Raw genomic sequence first — 21847 nt, 5'->3', positions numbered from 1 at the left:
CTGCTGGTGCAGTCACTGAGTACATACATTACTGATCCTGAGTTACACCCCAGAGCTGCACTCACTATTCTGCTGGTACAGTCACTGAGCACATACATTAATGATCCTGAGTTACAGCCTGTATTATACCCCAGAGCTGCACTCACTATCCTGCTGGTGCAGTCACTGTGTACATACATTACTGATCCTGAGTTACATCCTGTATTATACCCCAGAGCTGCACTCACCATTCTGCTGGTGCAGTCACTGTGTACATGCATTACATTACTGATCCAGAGTTACATCCTGTATTATACCCCAGAGCAGCACTCACCATTCTGCTGGTGCAGTCACTATGTACATACATTACTGATCTTGCAAAAACATCCTGTATTATACTCCAGAGCTGCACTCACTATTCTGCTGGTGCAGTCATTGTATACATACATTACATTACTGATCCTGAGTTACATCCTGTATTATACCCCAGAGCTGCACTCACTATTCTGCTGGTGCAGTTACTGTGTACATACATTACTGATCCTGAGTTACATCCTGTATTATACTCCAGAGCTGCACTCACTATTCTGCTGGTACAGTCACTGTGTACATACATTACATTACTGATCCTGAGTTACATCCTGTATTATACCCCAGAGCTGCACTCACTATTCTGCTGGTGCAGTCACTGTGTACATACATTACTGATCCTGAGTTACATCCTGTATTATACTCCAGAGCTGCACTCACTATTCTGCTGGTGCAGTCACTGTGTACATACATTACTGATCCTGAGTTACAGCCTGTATTATACCCCAGAGCTGCCCCCACTATTCTGGTGCAGTCACTGTATACATACATTACATTACTGATCCTGAGTTACATCCTGTATTATACCCCAGAGCTGCACTCACTATTCTGCTGGTGCAGTCACTGTGTGCATACATTATATTACTGATCCTGAGTTACATCCTGTATTATACTCCAGAGCTGCACTCACTATTATGCTGGTGCAGTCACTGAGTACATACATTACTGATCCTGAGTTGCATCCTGTATTATACCCCAGAGCTGCACTCACTATTCTGCTGGTGCAGTCACTGTGTACATACATTACTGATCGTGAGTTACATCTTGTATTATACCCCAGAGCTGCACTCACTATTCTGCTGGTGCAGTCACTGTGTACATACATTACATTACTGATCCTGAGTTACATCCTGTATTATATCCCAGAGCTGCACTCACTATTCTGCTGGTGCAGTCACTGTGTACATACATTACATTACTGACCCTGAGTTACATCCTCTATTATACTCCAGAGCTGCACTCACCATTCTGCTGGTGCAGTCACTGTGTACATACATTACATTACTGACCCTGAGTTACATCCTGTATTATACTCCAGAGCTGCACTCACTATTCTGCTGGTGCAGTCACTGTGCACATACATACATTACTGATCCTGAGTTACATCCTGTATTATACTCCAGAGCTGCACTCACTATTCTGCTGGTACAGTCACTGTGTACATACATTACATTACTGATCCTGAGTTACATCCTGTATTATACTCCAGAGCTGCACTCACTATTCTGCTGGTGCTGTCACTGTGTACATACATTACATTACTGATCCTGAGTTACATCCTTTATTATACTCCAGAGCTGCACTCACTATTATGCTGGTGCAGTCACTGAGTACATACATTACTGATCCTGAGTTACATACTTTATTATACCCCAGAGCTGCACTCACTATTCTGCTGGTGCAGTCACTGTGTACATACATTACTGATCCTGAGTTACATCCTGTATTATACCCCAGAGCTGCACTCACTATTCTGCTGGTGCAGTCACTGTGTACATACATTACTGATCCTGAGTTACATCCTGTATTATACCCCAGAGCTGCACTCACTATTCTGCTGGTGCAGTCACTGTGTACATAAATTACATTACTGATCCTGAGTTACATCCTGTATTATATCCCAGAGCTGCACTCACTATTCTGCTGGTGCAGTCACTATGTACATACATTACATTACTGATCCTGAGTTACATCCTCTATTATACTCCAGAGCTGCACTCACTCTTCTGCTGGAGCAGTCACTGTGTACATACATTACATTACTGATCCTGAGTTACCTCCTGTATTATACTCCAGAGCTGCACTCACTATTCTGCTGGTGCAGTCACTGTGTACATACATTACATTACTGATCCTGAGTTACATCCTGTATTATATCCCAGAGCTGCGCTCACTATACTGCTGGTGCAGTCACTGTGCACATACATTACATTACTGATCCTGAGTTACATCCTCTATTATACTCCAGAGCTGCACTCACTATTCTGCTGGTACAGTCACTGTGTACATACATTACTGATCCTGAGTTACATCCTCTATTATACTCCAGAGCTGCACTCACTATTCTGCTGGTACAGTCACTGTGTACATACATTACTGATCCTTAGTTACATCCTGTATTATACCCCAGAGCTGCACTCACTATTCTGCTGGTACAGTCACTGTGTACATACATTACTGATCCTGAGTTACCTCCTGTATTATACTCCAGAGCTGCACTCACTATTCTGCTGGTACAGTCACTGTGTACATACATTACTGATCCTGAGTTACATCCTCTATTATACTCCAGAGCTGTATATATAATTCTGCCTGCTGTCAGTAATCTTGTAGTCAGTGGCACCTGATTTCTTAGATGTAATAGCTCATCAGTGTCTCAGTGGTAGACTATACTTTCCAAGATCTGTATTATCAGAGCAATTTTCTATGGAATAAATGGTGAAGGATTGCTGCTCTGAAGCCTAAAGAATTGTGACTTGAGCATTGAATGGTAGCATACTCTGTACCTTATAATTAGCAGATGATGTGCAATGAATGCTCTTACATTAATTACATTTTATGCAGGCTATTCCTAGATATATCTAGAAGGTGTGAACAATGGATGTCTGGTGCTTACAGCAGGTGAATAGCGGATATCTGCCAGAATCACGACTGAGTGCGGCCTCCGAAATAGCACAAATTACCTCGTTTTCCTAACATTCCTCTACAATGTATAACCTCGTATTTTCTCCCACATCTTACAGGAACGTCAGTGATACAGGTAACAGCATCAGACGCAGATGACCCCACCTATGGTAACAGTGCGAAGCTCGTCTACAGCATTCTTGAAGGGCAACCGTATTTTTCCGTGGAAGCACAAACAGGTAAATTAATAAGGACTTTGCGAAAATAATTTCAGTTTTTCACAACTTTTTGATAGTTTATAAAAATTAAAAGTAGTTTGTAGATGTGGAGTGGGCCAAAAATCCGACCGAGAGGAGTAAAGAGCTAGTTTAGGGTTATAGGGAGCAATTGATTGTGGTTATTTATTCCAAAGGATTTACAGCCAAATAGTAGGGTGAGGGTGTCAATTTTGATAGATAATTTGTGCTTTAAGCCCACAAATTAAAAAAAATAATTATTGAAAACCAGGATGTAATTTTCCTAGTTCTTCTTCTCTGCGGCAGTGAAGGTTATAACATATAGAGGTTCGCTGTCGGCCGATATCTGCTGATCGCCCCTGCCAGTACACAGAAGCCGCACGCTTATTCTAGGCCGTGCAGTTCCTATCGCTTTAAATGCTACCCACAATGGAGGCCACACGGGAAGCCTATTGGAGAGGTTGAGCAAAATGTGTTGGAGGATTAGTCCTAAGTTTATTGCTTGTTACCATGACAGTGTGACCTCAGAATCATAGCGAGGGTCAGAGTAAAATGCCAGAGGTCACTTTCTATTCCATCACTCACAAAGCCGTCTTTATCTGATCTGTGAGTGAAGTCACGCCAAAAATCGAGATTTGCGTTTTCTTTTATTTGGGGGAATTTGTTTTACTAAAATAGTGACATTGGGTTTTTTTTTTTTACATTAAATTTTATTTCACAAAATATATCAAAATATTGACTACAGGAATGATGACTTCTGCTAGGACCTTGGTCTGGTTATCTAATACATGAGTGATGACTTCTGTTAGGTCCTTGGTCCGGGTATGTAATACATGAGTGATGACTTCTGTTAGGTCCTTGGTCCGGTATGTAATACATAAGTGATGACTTCTGTTAGGTCCTTGGTCCGGGTATGTAATACATAAGTGATGACTTCTGTTAGGTCCTTGGTCCGGGTATGTAATACATAAGTGATGACTTCTGTTAGGTCCTTGGTCCGGTATGTAATACATAAGTTATGATTTCTGTTAGGTCCTTGGTCCGGTATGTAATACATAAGTTATGATTTCTGTTAGGTCCTTGGTCCGGGTATGTAATACATAAGTTATGATTTCTGTTAGGTCCTTGGTCCGGTATGTAATACATGAGTGATGACTTCTGTTAGGTCCTTGGTCCGGTATGTAATACATAAGTGATGACTTCTGTTAGGTCCTTGGTCCGGGTATGTAATACATAAGTTATGATTTCTGTTAGGTCCTTGGTCCGGTATGTAATACATGAGTGATGACTTCTGTTAGGTCCTTGGTCCGGTATGTAATACATAAGTGATGACTTCTGTTAGGTCCTTGGTCCGGTATGTAATACATAAGTTATGATTTCTGTTAGGTCCTTGGTCCGGTATGTAATACATAAGTTATGATTTCTGTTAGGTCCTTGGTCCGGGTATGTAATACATAAGTGATGACTTCTGTTAGGTCCTTGGTCCGGTATGTAATACATGAGTGATGACTTCTGTTAGGTCCTTGGTCCGGGTATGTAATACATAAGTGATGACTTCTGTTAGGTCCTTGGTCCGGTATGTAATACATAAGTTATGATTTCTGTTAGGTCCTTGGTCCGGTATGTAATACATAAGTTATGATTTCTGTTAGGTCCTTGGTCCGGGTATGTAATACATAAGTGATGACTTCTGTTAGGTCCTTGGTCCGGTATGTAATACATGAGTGATGACTTCTGTTAGGTCCTTGGTCCGGGTATGTAATACATAAGTGATGACTTCTGTTAGGTCCTTGGTCCGGTATGTAATACATAAGTTATGATTTCTGTTAGGTCCTTGGTCCGGGTATGTAATACATAAGTGATGACTTCTGTTAGGTCCTTGGTCAGGTATGTAATACATGAGTGATGACTTCTGTTAGGTCCTTGGTCCGGGTATGTAATACATGAGTGATGACTTCTGTTAGGTCCTTGGTCCGGGTATGTAATACATAAGTGATGACTTCTGTTAGGTCCTTGGTCCGGTATGTAATACATGAGTGATGACTTCTGTTAGGTCCTTGGTCCGGTATGTAATACATAAGTGATGACTTCTGTTAGGTCCTTGGTCCGGTATGTAATACATGAGTGATGACTTCTGTTAGGTCCTTGGTCCGGGTATGTAATACATGAGTGATGACTAGTGTTGAGCGATACCATCCGATATTCAGAAATATCGGATCGGATTGGATCGGCCCGATGCACAAAAAGTATCGGGTATCGCCGATTCCGATCCCAGAAGTCCCATTCAAGTCAATGGGACAGAAATATCGGAATTAAAAAAAAACCCTTTCTTGCCTTGTACATCCTGTTCGGGAGGGGGGAAGAGTGTGGGCGGTGCGTGGGCGGACACTGTGCGTGTCTGTCTGTGCCTCTCTGGGGTCTGTGCCGACTGTCGGGGGGCCTGTGCCGGCTGCCGATGGTCTGTACTGGCCTCTCGGGGATCTGTGCCGACTGTCGGGGGCCTGTGCCGGCTGCCGGTGGTCTGTATGGGCCTCTCAGGGGTCTGTACAGGCCTGTCGGGGGCCTGTGCCGGCTGCCGGTGGTCTGTACGGGCCTCTCGGGGGTCTGTGCCGGCTGTCGGTGGTCTGTGTGGGCCTGCTGGGGGTCTTGTGTGTGTGCCGGCATTGACCGATGGGACTACAAGTCCCATCGGGCGATGCCTGCTACAATGAAAGTGATTGACACATTAGCCAATGATGGGACAGTAGTAGTCCCATCATCCGGCTAATGTGTTGAATGTAAAAAAAAAAAAAAAAAAAAAATACATACTACATTCATACAACATACATACATACTACATACATGCTACATATATACTACATTCATACAACAGACGTACTACATACATGCGACATATATACTACATTCATAAAACATACATACTACATACATGCTACATATATACTACATTCACACAACATACATACTACATACATGCTACATATATACTACATTCATACAGCACATACATACTACATTCATACTACATACATGCTACATACATGCTACATACATGCTACATACATGCTACATACATACAACATACATACTACATTCATACAACATACATACATACTACATACATGCTACATATATACTACATTCATTCAACATACATACTACATACATACTACATATATACTACATTCATACAACATACATACTACATACATGCTACATGTATACTACATACATGCTACATGTATACTACATACATACTACATGTATACTGCATTCATACAACATACATACTGCATACAATACATACATATAGACATACAGTACATATAACAGAGTACATACCATTACTTGTCACTTTGATCCCTGAAGCCAGTGTCATCTGTGGAAAAATATGAAAATAACAAACAATATACTCCCTGATCCGCAGAAATCCACGCGTGTCCCACGCCAATCTTTCGTGGAGAACAGCAGCATCAGCTGATGCGACCGCTCTCTACGGGGCTCCAGGAATCCAGTGACGGGAGGTAGGTATCCTTCCGCACTGTATTCCTCCGCCACTGTAAAAAAATAGTCCCTAGTCTCACTTTATGGCAAATGCTGCGTGGGAACTTTTTCACACAGCAATGCCAAAAGTGAGACTAGGGACTATTTTTTTTTACAGTGACGGAGGAATACAGTGCGGAAGGATACCTACCTCCCGTCACTGGATTCCTGGAGCCCCGTAGAGAGCGGTCGCATCAGCTGATGCTGCTGTTCTCCACGAGAGATCAGCGTGGGACACTCATGGATTTCTGCGGATCAGGGAGTATATTGTTTGTTATTTTCATATTTTTTCATAGATGACACTGGCTTCGGGGATCAAAGTGACAAGTGATGGTATGTTCTTTATGTTATATGTACTGTATGTCTATGTATGTATTTTATGAATGTATTTTATGCAGTATGTATGTAGTATGTATGCAGTATGTAGTATGTATGTATGTTGTATGAATGTAGTATATATGTAGTATGTATGTATGTATGTTGTATGAATGTAGCATATATGTAGTATGTATGTAGTATGTATGTATGTTGTATGAATGTTGTATATATGTAGCATGTATGTAGTATGTATGTATGCTGTATGAATGTAGTATATATGTAGCATGTATGTAGTATGTATGTATGTTGTATGAATGTAGTATATATTATTATTAGTATTATTATAGCGCCATTTATTTAATGGCGCTTTACATGTAAGGAGGAGTATACATAGTAAAAACAAGTACAATAATGTTAAACAATACAAGTCATAACTGGTACAGGAGGCGAGAGGACCCTGCCCGCAAAGGCTCACAATCTACAAATATGTAGCTTGTATGTAGTATGTATGTATGTTGTATGAATGTAGTATACATGTAGTATGTAGTATGAATGTAGTATATATGTAGTATGTATGTATGTTGTATGAATGTAGTATATATGTAGCATGTATGTATGTTGTATGAATGTAGTATATATGTAGTATGTTTTTTGTTTTTTTTACATTCAACACATAAGCCGGATGATGGGACTACTGTCCCATCATTGGCTAATGTGTCAATCACTGTCATTGTAACAGGCATCGCTCGATGGGACTTGTAGTCCCATCGGACGTTGCCCGCACAGACCACCGACAGCCGGCACAGGACCCCCGAGAGGCCCGTACAGACCACGGACAGCCGGCACAGACCCCCCGCAGTCGGCACAGACCCGCATCATGATGTGCACAGACCGCGCATCACGATGACATCATTTCAGCAGCCAATCACAGCCACAACAGTGGCTCATTGCATTATGGGGACTTCCGATTCCGGTATCCGATATTGAAAAAATATCGGTACTCGGTATCGGAATTCCGATACAGCGAATATTGGCCGATACCCGATATTTGCAGTATCGGAATGCTCAACACTAGTGATGACTAGTGTTGAGCATTCCGATACTGCAAATATCGGGTATCGGCCGATATATTCGCTGTATCGGAATTCCGATACCGAGTAACGATATTTTTGTGGCTGTGATTGGCTGCTGAAATGATGTCATCGTGATGCGCGGTCTGTGCGCATCATGATGCGCGGTCTGTGCGCATCATGATGCGCGGACTGTGCCGACTGCGGGGGGTCTGTGCCGACTGTCGGGGGTCTGTGCCGGCTGCCGGTGGTCTGTACGAGCCTCTCGGGGGTCTGTACAGGCCTGTCGGGGGCATGTGCCGGCGGTCTGAACGGGCCTCTCGGGGACCTGTGCTGGCTGCCGGTGGTCTGTACGGGCCTCTCGGGGGTCTGTACAGGCCTGACGGGGGCCTGTGCCGGCTGCCGGTGGTCTGTACGGGCCTCTCGGGGGCCTGTGCCGGCTGCCGGTGGTCTGTACGGGCCTCTTGGGGGTCTGTACAGGCCTGTCGGGGGCCTGTGCCGGCTGCTGGTGGTCTGTACGGGCCTCTCGAGGGCCTGTGCCGGCTGTCGGTGGTCTGTGCGGGCCTGCCGGGGGTCTTGTGTGTGTGCAGGCATTGTCCGATGGGACTACAAGTCCCATCGGGCGATGCCCCCGAGAGGCCTGTACAGACCCCCGAGAGGCCCGTACAGACCACCGGCAGCCGGCCCAGGCCCCCAACAGTCGGCACAGACCCCCCGAGAGGCCCCTACAGACCACCGGCAGCCGGCACAGGCCCCCGGCAGCCGGCACAGACCACCGACAGCCAGCACAGGCCCACGAGAGGCCCATACTGACCACCGACAGCCGGCACAGGCCCCCAACAGGCCTGTACAGACCCCCGAGAGCCCATACAGACCCCCGGCAGCTGGCACAGGCCCCCGACAGTCGGCACAGACCCCGAGAGGCCCCTACAGACCACCGGCAGCCGACACAGGCCCCCGACAGTCTGCACAGACCCCCGAGAGGCCCGTGCAGACCACCGGCAGCCGGCACAGGCTCCCGACAGTCTGCACAGACCCCCGAGAGGCCCGTGCAGACCACCGGCAGCCGGCACAGGCCCCCGACAGTCGGCACAGACCCCCGAGAGGCCCGCACAGACCCCGCCTGTACACACAGACGCACAGTGTCCGCCTATGCACCGCCCACACTCTTCCCCCCCTCCCGAACAGGATGTACAAGGCAAGAAAGGGTTTTTTTTAATTCCGATATTTCTGTCCCATTGACTTGAATGGGACTTCCGGGATCGGAATCGGCGATACCCTATACTTTTTGTGTATCGGGCCAATCCAATCCGATCCGATATTTCTGAATATCAGATGGTATCGCTCAATACTAGTGATGACTTCTGTTAGGTCCTTGGTCCGGGTATGTAATACATGAGTGATTACATCTGTTAGGTCCTTGGTCCGGTTATCTAATACATAAGAGATGACTTCTGTTAGGTCCTTGGTCCAGGTTTGTAATACATGAGTGATGACTTCTGTTAGGTCCTTGGTCTGGGTATGTAATACATAAGTGTTGACTTTTGTTAGGACCTAGGTCCGGTTATCTAATATATGAGTGATGACTTCTGTTTGTACTTGGTCCATACATACCTATGTAATACATGAGGACTGACTTCTGTTAGGACCTTGGCCCGGTTGGTTATCTAATACATGAGTAATGACTAATGACTTCTCTTAGGACCTTGGTCTGGGCATGTTTTACATCCTGGTATCTAACACATGAGTGATGACTTCTGTTAGGACCTTGATCTGGGTATCTAATATAGGAATGATGTCTTTGGTTAGCACCTTCGTCCAGGTGTCTAATACGCGAGTGCGGATTTCTGTTTGGACTTAGTCCGTATATCTAATACATGAGTGATGACTTCATTTTAGACCTTCATCCTGGGAACTAATAGAGGAGTTTTGTGTTTTGTTTTCTGTTGAAACTTTCCCTGAGCTCCGTGTAATTGAAGTGCATTATATTATTAAAAAAAATTATATGTACTTTATCATGTACTTTTTATGTGCTTTTTTTTTTTTTTAATTTATTTAATTATTATTATTTTTTTTTTTTTAATTCTTTCTCCAGGAATCATAAGGACGGCGCTGCCAAACATGGACCGAGAAGCCAAGGAGCAATACCACGTCGTGATCCAAGCAAAGGACATGGGAGGACACATGGGAGGACTCTCAGGGACGACAAAAGTGACGATAACACTGACCGACGTCAATGACAACCCGCCAAAGTTTCCTCAAAGTGAGTGGATGGGGTTCCTTTTTTGTACCATTAGTAGAAGAAGATCTATGCCGTATTCTTTCATGTCAAGGTTCTCTCTTGGACTTCATTTGCACGATTTATCCTTACAGGTGCGTACCCCATGTCCGTGTCTGAAGCATCTGTTCCAGGGGATGAGGTCGGACGATTGAAAGCCAAAGATCCTGATTTGGAAGAAAATGGGCAGATAAAGTATCGTATCCTTGATGGTGATGGGGCAGAAGTTTTTGAAATCACAACGGACTATCAGACCCAAGAAGGAGTCGTGAAGCTAAAAAAGGTAAAGGGTCAGGTTGTGAACTTTAGGATGAGTTATCAATATCAGATCAGTGAATGTCCAACTCCCGACAACCCTCACTGATCAACTGCCTGACCACCAATGACAGTTTCTCACCTCCTCACATTGTGTAGTGGCCACTAATGGTATTACAAGCACTCTCCCATTACCTTGTATTTGAGTGAGCCTGCAGTACCATTCACGGCCACTACATAACGTACAGAGCTGTGCCACTTCCAGTGCACCCCTCCCCTTCAATCATCTGATCGATGATGGTGTTGAGAGTCAGATCCCCCACAATCTAATATTAAGGGGGTTGTCTCTTTCAAAGACTCAAAAGGCTCAGGTTGATTAAAGAAACAATTTGTTACTGACACTCTTGGGATCCAGCACTCTTTCTAGCCACTACTCTAGTCTTTTTTGATTGGCTGCAGCAGTGACATCACTGCGCTCATCAACACTCCTGATATAGCCGTCGTGAGAGTCTAAGCTCAGTGATTGGTTACAGCTCTGTCTACATGACTTCACCAGTATGACCAATAAACGGAGACCGAAGCAGCAGCAAAAGGCAATACTGGAACTAGTGAAGAGTTTGTTTTTATGCCTCACTGACCCCCTAAATGCATCAATCTTTAAAGAGGAACAGCACCTTTAATGACCTGTCCTTAAAATGGTTAATCAGTATTAAATTTTAAAAAAAATTCCTTTAAAGTACATTTTCACATTATTTTCATGTTTTATTCTACACAGACTTAAAGTTCTGTTTAGAAATGTTTCTTTGTCTTTTTTGGTGGCCAGAACATCACTTTTCTATTGTAGAATCTTAATCCCTATGTGGTTAAATTTAAATATTTAAAATAGCCCCACCTACCAATAGGGGGAGCTACGGAGCTTACGGTCTACAGTATTATAATTACTTTCCATTATAAGACGTATATAGTAAGCATCCCCTAGTTGTGGCTTAAGGAAACCAAACTGCTTTGCTTTATTTCTATGCCCTGCATAAAGTATATGGATCTCTGTATCAGAAAAAAAAAGTTAGTAGTTAAAGAATTGTCACTCAAGCATAAGTGGCCGATTTCTGTCTCTTATTTTATTCCTGCAGCTCCCATGGGTATTCCACTTTTTCTTTTTTGAAATGTGCCAGAGATAGGAGCCTTTTTACTCCATTCTTATTTTTAGGATCTTCACCAATAATAATGCAAGAAGAGCCTAAAGACACGCCCCTGAGGATCCACTGAGCACCGAATTAAAAAAGTCTAGAGCTCTGGAAGTACGGATATTAAAAAAAGGAAAAAGCAGAATACAAAATTTAGCTATTTTTAACCCAATAGGTCCTTTTTAAGTAACAAATCAGTCTGGAACTGTAAAAGTTAATATAATATAAGGTTCTCCTTCAACTATCATGTCTTATTCACACTAGTCACACTTGATTATTGAAGGACATATTGACTTCATGAGTTCTCCGTGCCAACCACTAAACTTTTTTTTTTTGTTCTTACAGACAGTAGATTATGAAACCAAGAAGTTCTATAGTATGAAGGTGGAGGCAGCTAATGTCCACATAGACCCAAGGTTTCTCAGTAGAGGACCATTTAAAGACACTGCAACAGTGAAGATCTCCATAGAAGATGCAGATGAACCACCATTATTTTTGGAAAAAAGCTACACTTTGGAAGTACTCGAGAACGCACCGCCTGACACCTTAGTTGGGAGAGTTCATGCCAAGGATCCTGATGCAGCAAACACTCAGATAAGGTACAGGTAGTGTTTATTTTTCTCAAAATGCCTGTACCTAAATTTAGAAAACTTTTTCCAGATTCCTCTATATCGGTCTGGACAAAGTTGATTATTATTGGTTATGGTTACAGTTGGTTTTGCCTCTGGTAGTTTGGTCCATCTGGACATCTTTTTCATTGACATCCACCTCTCGATCAGCTGAACTTCTCAATCATAATTAGCAACACTAAGGAGCAGTCAGGTAAGGTGGGGAAAGATTCAGCAGCAGCAGGGAGGAGGGACACTGAAGATCTTTCAGTCAGGCTTAGTAGGTGGACATTTAGCAGCAGCAAGGAAGAGGGACACTGTGGAGCTGTCAGTCTTGGGAGTGAAGATTCAGTAGCAGTAGGGAGGAGGGACACTGAGGAGCTGTCAGTCAGGCTTGGTGGGGGAGATCCAGCAGCAGGAAGGAGGAACACTGAGTTGTCAGTCAGGATTGGTGAGCGGAGATTCAGCAGCAGCAGGGAGAAGGGTTACTGAGGAGCTGTTAGTCAAGCTTAGTGGGTGCAATTTCAGCAGCAGGGAGGAGGGAAACTGAAGAGCTGCCAGTCCGGCTTGGTGGGTGGGGATACAGCAACAGGGATGAGGGACACTGAGGAGCTTTCAGTCAGGCTTAGAAGGTGGACATTTAGCAGCAGCAAGGAAGAGGGACACTGGAGCTGTCAGGCTTGGCAGTGGAGATTCAGCAGCAGGAGGGAGGAGGGACACTGAGGAGCTGTCGGAAGGCTTGGTGGATGGAGATTCAGCAGCAGCAGGAACAAAGACTCTACGGAGCTATCAGACTAGAAGAGCAATGAATCAGCAGCAGAAAGGAGTGGGAACACTGAAGAGCTGGCAGTCAGGCTTTCATAAAGAATCATAAAGCCATTCTGATATTGATTTTCAAAATGATTACACCTGCCCCATCAAGTCTAAGATCGTAGGCAGTTTGCAATTTGAAATCTGATTACAGATCCCCTTAAATCTGTAAAGCAGTCATGTGATTTACATATTTTTCCCTTTATGAGACCAGGATGATACACATATGATGCGCCTCATTAACAATACTTTTTTTTTGTAAAGTCTGGGGGCTGAATGTAATTGCAGAACTGAATCATTAAAACCCAGTTGCCACCATGAATAAATAACATGCACGCCCAGACAACGGCAAGATGCTTCTCCTGGAGATCTCCTGTCTCCGAAGCCAATGTATTTTGCACGGTACTTAAATCTTAAACCGCTTAGTTAATGTAAACACTCAGTCACGAGATTGTTAAGCCGGTATCATTTAGTTAGAGCTCACAATGAAAATGAAAGGTACTTAATGTCCCATTGAGATTATACAGGACTGCCAACATGAACTACATTACATCTCTCAAATTGATGCCGCTAACCTCGGCTCTGACACAGTAGACAGAGTGACGGGGTTATGGATTAGTGAACCCAACTCTTGTTTCATTAATGGATTCCTTGGCGAATGTGGAGGCTTGTAAGGTCGCCTGGTTATTGATGATCAGGAGCAGAGGTTGATTATCCACTTACATTTATTGACGTGCAGACCAATAAGCCGTATGTGTTGTGTTTACAAAAATCATTAAAAACACATCTGTTGGAATGCATTGGCAGCTACCCCTTCGCACCAATACTGCTGGTCATACAAGTTTATGATATACAAAGGTTTAAACACAATGTATAGCCAGAATGCGTGAAGTAATATAAGGAATGTTGACATTTGGCGCCCCAAGTGGTGATATTTGGTACTACAGCTTTAAGAGGGGCAGGCTGTGTTGGCTTGTATAGATTACATATGAACTTGGACCCGGTATGGACATCGATTAATGTAGATGCGTCCCCAGATTTCATATTATATAGATCTTAGTCCTGGTGAAACTTGTGTTCTCAGTTTAAAAGTCAATATCAGAACAGCTTTGTAAAGGATCATACTTTATCTAAGACCATGTAGTCTGATTAACTGTTTCTCAGCGTTCTTCCTCTCTGCTGCTGCGGTACCTCCAGTCATCTAACCTGATTGACAGCTTCTCAGTATCCCTTCACCCTGCCGCATCTCCAACCTCTTAGCCTGATTGACTGCTTCTCAGTGTCCCTCCACCCTGCTGCAACTCCAACCACCTAGCTTGATAGAGAAATTTCTCAATGTCCATTCCCCCTGCTGCAACTACAACCACTTAGTTTGACAGTTTCTCAGTGTCTCTCTTCTCAGAAGCATCTCCAGTCACCTACCCTGATTAACAGTTTCTCAGTGTCCCTCCTCACTGCTGCATATCCAACCACCTAGCCTGATTGACAGATTCTCAATGTCCATTGTCCCTGATGCAACTCCAACCACTTAGTTTGACAGCTCCTCAATGTCCCACCTCCCTGCTGCAGCTCCAACCACTCCAATGCATACTGTTTGCATTATGAGATCTGGTAACACCAGCTTTAAGTAGTCATTAATTTTAATATAAGATATGAAAGTTAGTCTATACCGACAAGTCAGTGCCATTCTAGGAAATTAATGGTGTTAACGCAGTGAACAGGCTCTTGCTAATACATTGGTAGTGTGCTGGATGTCCGTATATTTTCTCTGCCATTATTGACTATCTCAAGATATCAAAAAACTTATGTTATGTAGGTTGAAAAAAAAAACAGGTCCATAAAGTTCAACATTTCTCTGTCATTTATACATTATTTATGTCTAGACTTTCCGTACAATTTTAAAACAGGAGGTCCATAATTGAATCAAATATTCAACATGTGTCATTGCCAGGTATCTATAAAGCAATAAAATGATATTGGGAATCACAGGATTTTATCTAATTTTTTAAGCACCCTAAAATCATCATTGCTTTTGCAGCTGCTGCCTGACATTGAGTGCTACTGCTTGACATACTTGTAACCAGAATACCCAAGTCTTCATCTTGCTCTGTGAATGTCGGTTTTATGTCAGGCTAGAATATTTTCCCGTATCGTAGACAACACAATGTAGCGGAATATCTTTTTACACTATTTTTGTCTTTAACTGATCACTCAATAGGTCATAAAATAAATTCCTCTTTGTTCCCAAAATACATACAACACACAAATGTAACTGGAAAAAAAAAAAATCGTGGGGTTAGAGGACACAAAGAAACATTGTGAAATGTGTTCTGGCCACAAAATTTAAAGTTCTCAGTCTCCAATTGCTGGTAAAGTATCAAATATGATATCAGGAACAGGATTTAAACTCTCGAAAGTTCTGGAAAAATATAGTATGAAGGACAATAAGAAAATGTAGGTGTAGGAAAAGAACACCAAGAAACTACTTTTTTGAGTAGACCTCACCTAGAACCATTTTTTTCTTGAATTTCGTTAGATATTGGACATATTAGTCATCTGTGATAGACCAAGCCTTCAGTAGACCATTTTCTCAAAAGTTTTGAGTGGTCATCTGAAAGAGGTTTCACAAAAAGTCCAAAGAAAGAATTTCCCAGGAACGTTCATCCAGTCTAGGGGGAACTTCAATATGGCACCTTGAAAAAGATATATTCGAGGGCAATTTTTGTATAATGTAGTATCACATCTACGTACATCTCCTACTTATCTGTCCTCTTGGCTTGACGTATCCCAAGTTGAGTCTTTCGAGATCGTTACCTTTGATTTTGGAACACTCTTTCTGCAGGGCATGTACATACTATGTTTATCGGTACATGTGGGGGTTACTGTAGCATATCCAGGGTTTTGCTAATCTGCTGTGATAATGATCATTTGTATTGTGTGAAATTATAGTCCTTAAAGGGGTTTATGCCAAGTGTCTTCATCCTCGCCTCAAAAAAATAGGCTCTGCATAGACTTGAGGTTAAGCATTCTTTCTCAGTGTATTTGGCTATCTTTGGAAGTCCAAGAGAACTGAACTTGGCTATCTTTGGTAGTTCCATAGAGGATGAATAAATTGGACTTAGACATGCTCGACCTCCTCATCATGCAGATGGGGCTCTACAGGGCACCATTATAGGGATTGAGGGGAAGAAGTGGTAGTCACCCATATCCTATAGGTCATCAATTGTTAAGTTCTGGATAGCCCCTTTTAATACAACTCTTAATTTAAAACTGCTTTTCTGTTGTGTCTTCCCGGTGGCACATCCGTTCCGTAGCCCATTGCTCTGTCCCCCAGAAAGTGATCAAAGAGTGGCAATAGGTTGAAAACTCACATTCATGTCCCCAATGGGGACTAACAAATAAATTGCAATGTAGAAAAAAAGTTACAAAAATAAATTAAATTTAAATCATTCTGCTGTTCTTTAGATAAAAATAATGGCATTGAAATAAAAAAATCAATAAAATAGAAGAATATTCCATACTGATGTACAAAATGATTTATCCTATGGGGTAAAAGAAAGCAAAAGGAGATAAAAATGAAAATGGAAAAATGAAAATAATTTCTAAACTGGGACAAATCCTTTAAGAAAAGAGCGTTCCATAATTTATTAGATCCATTTAATTAAATTTACATATTAAATATCTCAGCTGTAGTTATGGGATGTAGTTTTAGACTTTGTTTGCCTTTTTTTTGCTTGAGCAATTTCAGTTCTCTCTCCGAACTGTGAGTTTGTCACTAACAAATCTCTCCAGCCTGTTGGCGGTGTCTTCTGTGGGTGTAAACAGCCCTTTATTAATGTTTTCATTTGTTTGCAGCCTAATAAATGACACAACCCCATACGCTGGCCATAAAATGAATTTCTATGAGAAGGTCCTCTATATATTTTTCTGACATCCCAATGCCTGGGAGATATTCTTTTCCCTTGAGTTTTAGTTTAAGTATTCAGAACGCTATTACCTCTGCCTATAGCTCTATGATAATCTTGCTGTGCTTAATATTGCTGAACGCATTAAAATTATGGAAGTTCTACAATGCAGGCTTGGAAAATTTTACCCACCACCACTTCTCTGAAGCCTGTATACACTCGGTGACAGTAATAACGTATATTTTGAAGAGTTTTTATCAAGATTTTAAGTTATCCCTTTTGACAAAATAGGGGATAACTTGAAAAATTGCTGAGGGTCCAACCGTTGGGACCACAAAGAATGAGGATGAAGAGCCTCGTCTAAATCAATTGGAGGTTGAGCATGCGCACCTCCACATTCTACATTCTCGAAGGTACTGCCCGGGATAACCAAGTTCAGGATCACTTGGGTTCCCAATGGATGGACCTTCAACAATCAGTAAATTATTCCCTATTCTATCGATAGGGAAAAACTGGAACTCTTGGTACAACCTCTTTAAATTTTGTTTGCAGTTTACAGTGTCCACACACTTTCAATTGTGGTTCGGCTGGCACCTATTTTGCCCAACTCTCCCATATGTGGGGGGGGGTTCTCTGCCAAGCACTCCTGTATTTTCTACTTGAAAGACGCTGCAGACCCCTTTTTATCTCAAGAACAACAAAAGGACTGGAAGTTTGGTATTGGACGAGCCTGATTTTACCTTCCCTGATATAATTTGTTAGTTCAGAGTTGGGTACCCTCATACACATCAAAGAGCTGAGCCAATGTCTAAAGTGTATGGGGGTGCCCAACTCTCAGTTTTACTTTTCAAAGGTTTTAGTTTTCACTTTCACCTTCAGATGACCTTACATATTAAAGTTGTTGGACATTTAAAAAATATTTAAATGTTGGAACTCTTATAATTGTGTTTGAAGTCTTCTAATTTCTCAAAGCAAAGGTAGAACATGAAAACTACTTTAATTACTGAAGAAATACAGTATTTGCTGGTCTGCCATTGCGCCATCCTCTATCACCTCAAATCCTAAAGTTTTGGTAGGGGTTCATTTCTCAGGACTCTCATTTCTGTGTCTTCAGTCAGTCTCATAGTTTTCTTAGCACCAGGACCACATGAAACTGCCAGAATTACTTGGAAACTAGAGTACTTTGTGGTTCATGATGGAGCGTGATTAGAGGGTCAATCACCTTAAGCCATAAATTCTTGGTAGGGGACTTATTTCTCTAGGTCCTCATTCATCACGCCTCCCGTTGGTCTTATTTCTTTTGAAAACACTAGAATTCTATGATATCACCTGAATATTTCTATATATACACTATATGGTTAGAAAATTAGCCACCAATCTCAGTCTCTTACGAAAAACCCCTTGATTTTCCAGACCTTATTCATGTACAGATATGTCTTTCCTTAACTTTTCTCGAAACCTGACATATCCCAAGATGTATGGTATGGCGTGAGATGTTAAGCAAGCATGAATAAAAATGTACACATCCAATGGATGCCTTGATGGATACCATCTGTCAGCCATCTGTTAGCCATATTGTCCACTGTTAAATAAAACAAATGGTTTTGACTGGATGGATGTGATGGATGTGTTTGACGGATGCCATCCGTCGGCCATCTGTAGGCCTTCTTCATCCATAGGCTCCCATGGTTAGAAAAGTTTTGTGGTTTACAGAAAGGCGGGAGGTTGTATTGAATGGATATGATGACAAATTGTATACAGTTCATGAAGAGTTAAGGGTGGAAACATCTGTACAAAAAAGTCAATTTTCTTGATAAGCTAGAAATACTGAATGTCTTATAGAAAAGTAACATTTGCCACCAAAATCCATTGATTTCCGTAAACAATTTTTAGCAAAGTGAAAAATGAATTCAATATTAGTTTTAAAAATATTTAGATTGTTCCATTTATGGTCAGTTCTGAGGAAGGGGTTGAGGTCCGGGCTCTGTGTGGCTAGTCATGTTCTTTCACATCAAACCTACCCAACTGTTGACCTTACTTTGTGCACTGGTTCACAGATGCTAAAAAAAAAAAAAAAAAAGAAAAGGGCCTTCCGCAAATCTTTCCCACAAAGTTGGAAGCATACAATTGTCCAAAATGTCTCTGTATGCTAAAGCATTGCAGATGTTGTCTGACATGGAACATTTGATGACCAATCTTTGGAATAGGTCATCATGAAATCAGTTGGAGTCCAATACCTGGATCCACCACCAGTTTGCTGGAAATCTGCACAGGCGGTGGTTGGATTTTAATAGTGAATGGGGTGGAACGCTCCAACCCCATACAGATACTGTGGTTTATCTCATTAATCTGCCAGGAAGGCAACATTCTCCTGGCATTTGGACGGTCACACTCCTCCATCAGATGGCAAATAAAGAAGTGTGATCAGTCACTGCATAGAACACATTTCCGCCGGAGTCCAGTGGTGGCAGCTTTACACCACTCCATCCAACGCTCAGCATTGTGCATGATGATGTACGGCTACATGCAGCTGCTCGGTCATGCACCTCCCGGTGGTTGGTGCAGTGTTTGTACTAATGTTAATACCAGAGTAGGTCAGGTCTACAGTTATGGAGTCAGCAGAGCGTTGGTGAATTTTCTGCCCTCTGCTCCTCAGTACTCGGTAACTGCTCTGTAACATTACGGGGTCACCACTTCGTGGCTGAGTTGCTGCGGTTCCTTCCACTTCCCAATATCATCACTCACAGGTGAAGGGGGAAGATATAGGAGGAAGAAATGTCATGAATGGACTTGTTACACCGGTGGCTATTATTACATCACCGCACTGGTATCAGTGAGCTCTGCACCACCGGCCGTTCTGTCACATGTTAGTATTGACAGATAGCATGACCAAGTTGCTGGATGTTACACACCATGTTTGATGGGCTGGATATTATATTCTGGGGCAATGTGGTCTGATGTTAATCACTGTGGGCAAGGGGTCGGATGATGTACATTGGGGGGGTAAGGGACCAACCAGATGTTATATACTGGGTCAATGGCGATGGATGTTATTCACTGGGTCCCTGGGGCCCGATGTTATATACCTGTGCCAATGGACTCACAAAAACAAACATTCTTAATTCAATAAGTAAGGCTTGTGTCCCAATACTTTTCTCCATGTAGTGTAGCAATACATTAAAGCAAATGATGAAAGTCAATCATTCATGCAACTGTTGCTCATCGTGGGAGAAAGAACATCAAGTACAAGATCAGTTCACTGACTATTCTGTACTATATGATATTTGGCATTACATTTTCTTTTTTCATTAATAGCAAGGAAAGCAGATCCTGATGTAGCAAAATGTTCCCTACATGCAGACATGAATAAATGATGAAGCTAAATTTCCTTTTAAAAGTTGTTTGATAGATTCCATTAATATTCTGATTTCGCCATGCGTGCTGCTGGGAAACTACTCTCGAATGAATCTTTAATATCTAACACACGAGCATCAGGCTGCTTAGTAATTTTCTTGTCTAATTACCCTGCGATCATCTTCTTTAGGTATTCAATCGATCGGCACACTGACCTTGACAGATACTTCAACATCCAAGATGATGGTGTCATCAAAACCACAAAGCCTTTGGATAGAGAGGAAACCGCTTGGCACAACATCTCCGTGATAGCAACTGAAGGCAGTACGTATTCCCCAGGTGGGGTGAATTTATTATCTAAGATGCTCGTAGAAAGCGATTGAAAGTGTTTCCTGCATCCAAGATGTTTCCTGCACACTCAGTCTAGGAAGAAATCACTCATACAAGAGATGAACGCATTGAATTGATCTCCTGAGTGGCTTGACCTTATTTGGTTGTGTATGTGAGATATCTACAATGTGGGTTGTGTTAATATTACATCATGGATTACTTGTGTAATAGTTGATTGGAATTTTATTTTCCAATTCAAATTACTTTTTTATGGAATAAAAATAGAAATGGAGATAATTCAGTCGAGAAACATCTCAAAAGAGCCAAGAGTAGAGTAAAACACATGAGGCACTTAGTCTAGTCAAGCACTTGATATGAAGATGGGAAGGTGCCTTAGTGATTGGTGTTTGGATGCACGTAGGATATATGTAGCGGAGTCTTCAATAAGTTGAGCTCCATAGTCAGAGGGTAAAAGAAGAGCAAGAAAGTAAGGAGAAATGGAGACCAAAGGTTATAGAGAGACAATAGAAGCCTAAGGACATCACTGGGGTAAGATGACATAAGTTTGTGGCCAAGGAAAATCCAAGGATGCCTTATTTAAGAAGCACAAATTTAGCAACTTCCATCACGACCCTCTGCACTCTTCTCCATTTGTGTAGCAGCACACGTGGTGGAGTCTTCAGTAAGTTGAACTCCTTAGTCAACTGTGGGGAAAAGAAGAGCAAGGAATAAAAGTACAGAGAAAGTGAGACCAAGGGTTATAGAGGGACAATAGAAGTTTAAGGACGTAACTGGGGGAAGATGATATAAGATTTTGGCCAAGGAGACACCAAGTATGTCTTATTTAAGAGGTACAAGTGTAGCAGCTTCCATCATGACCCTCAACGCTCTTCTCCGTGAATCACTGCACGTAGAATCTACGTAGCTGAGTCTTCAATTGACCTTCGTAGGCAACAGTGGTAAAAAGAACAAGAAATTAGATA

General features: G+C 42.3%; 1 protein-coding gene across 3 annotated transcripts in view; it reads left to right on the top strand.

The window, feature by feature from the left end:
- The window catches only part of CDH11 (cadherin 11), a 142880-nt gene that overhangs the window by 107218 nt on the left and 13815 nt on the right, over nucleotides 1-21847 (top strand). For 2 of the 3 annotated variants that reach the window (XM_073582915.1, XM_073582923.1), the window contains 5 exons: nucleotides 3093-3212; nucleotides 10236-10403; nucleotides 10514-10701; nucleotides 12203-12456; nucleotides 20725-20873. In XM_073582915.1, coding sequence (XP_073439016.1) covers nucleotides 3093-3212; nucleotides 10236-10403; nucleotides 10514-10701; nucleotides 12203-12456; nucleotides 20725-20873 — 879 coding nt within the window. The remainder of the gene's footprint in view (nucleotides 1-3092; nucleotides 3213-10235; nucleotides 10404-10513; nucleotides 10702-12202; nucleotides 12457-20724; nucleotides 20874-21847) is intronic. The other variant, XM_073582922.1, reaches the window with a different exon arrangement.

Source organism: Dendrobates tinctorius, unplaced genomic scaffold (genome assembly GCF_039654945.1).
Source record: "Dendrobates tinctorius isolate UK_male_01 unplaced genomic scaffold, ASM3965494v1 ptg000009l, whole genome shotgun sequence".
Lineage (NCBI taxonomy): Eukaryota > Metazoa > Chordata > Amphibia > Anura > Dendrobatidae > Dendrobates > Dendrobates tinctorius.
Note: the sequence above shows the minus strand (reverse complement) of the source record. Positions and strands in the feature narration are given on the sequence as shown.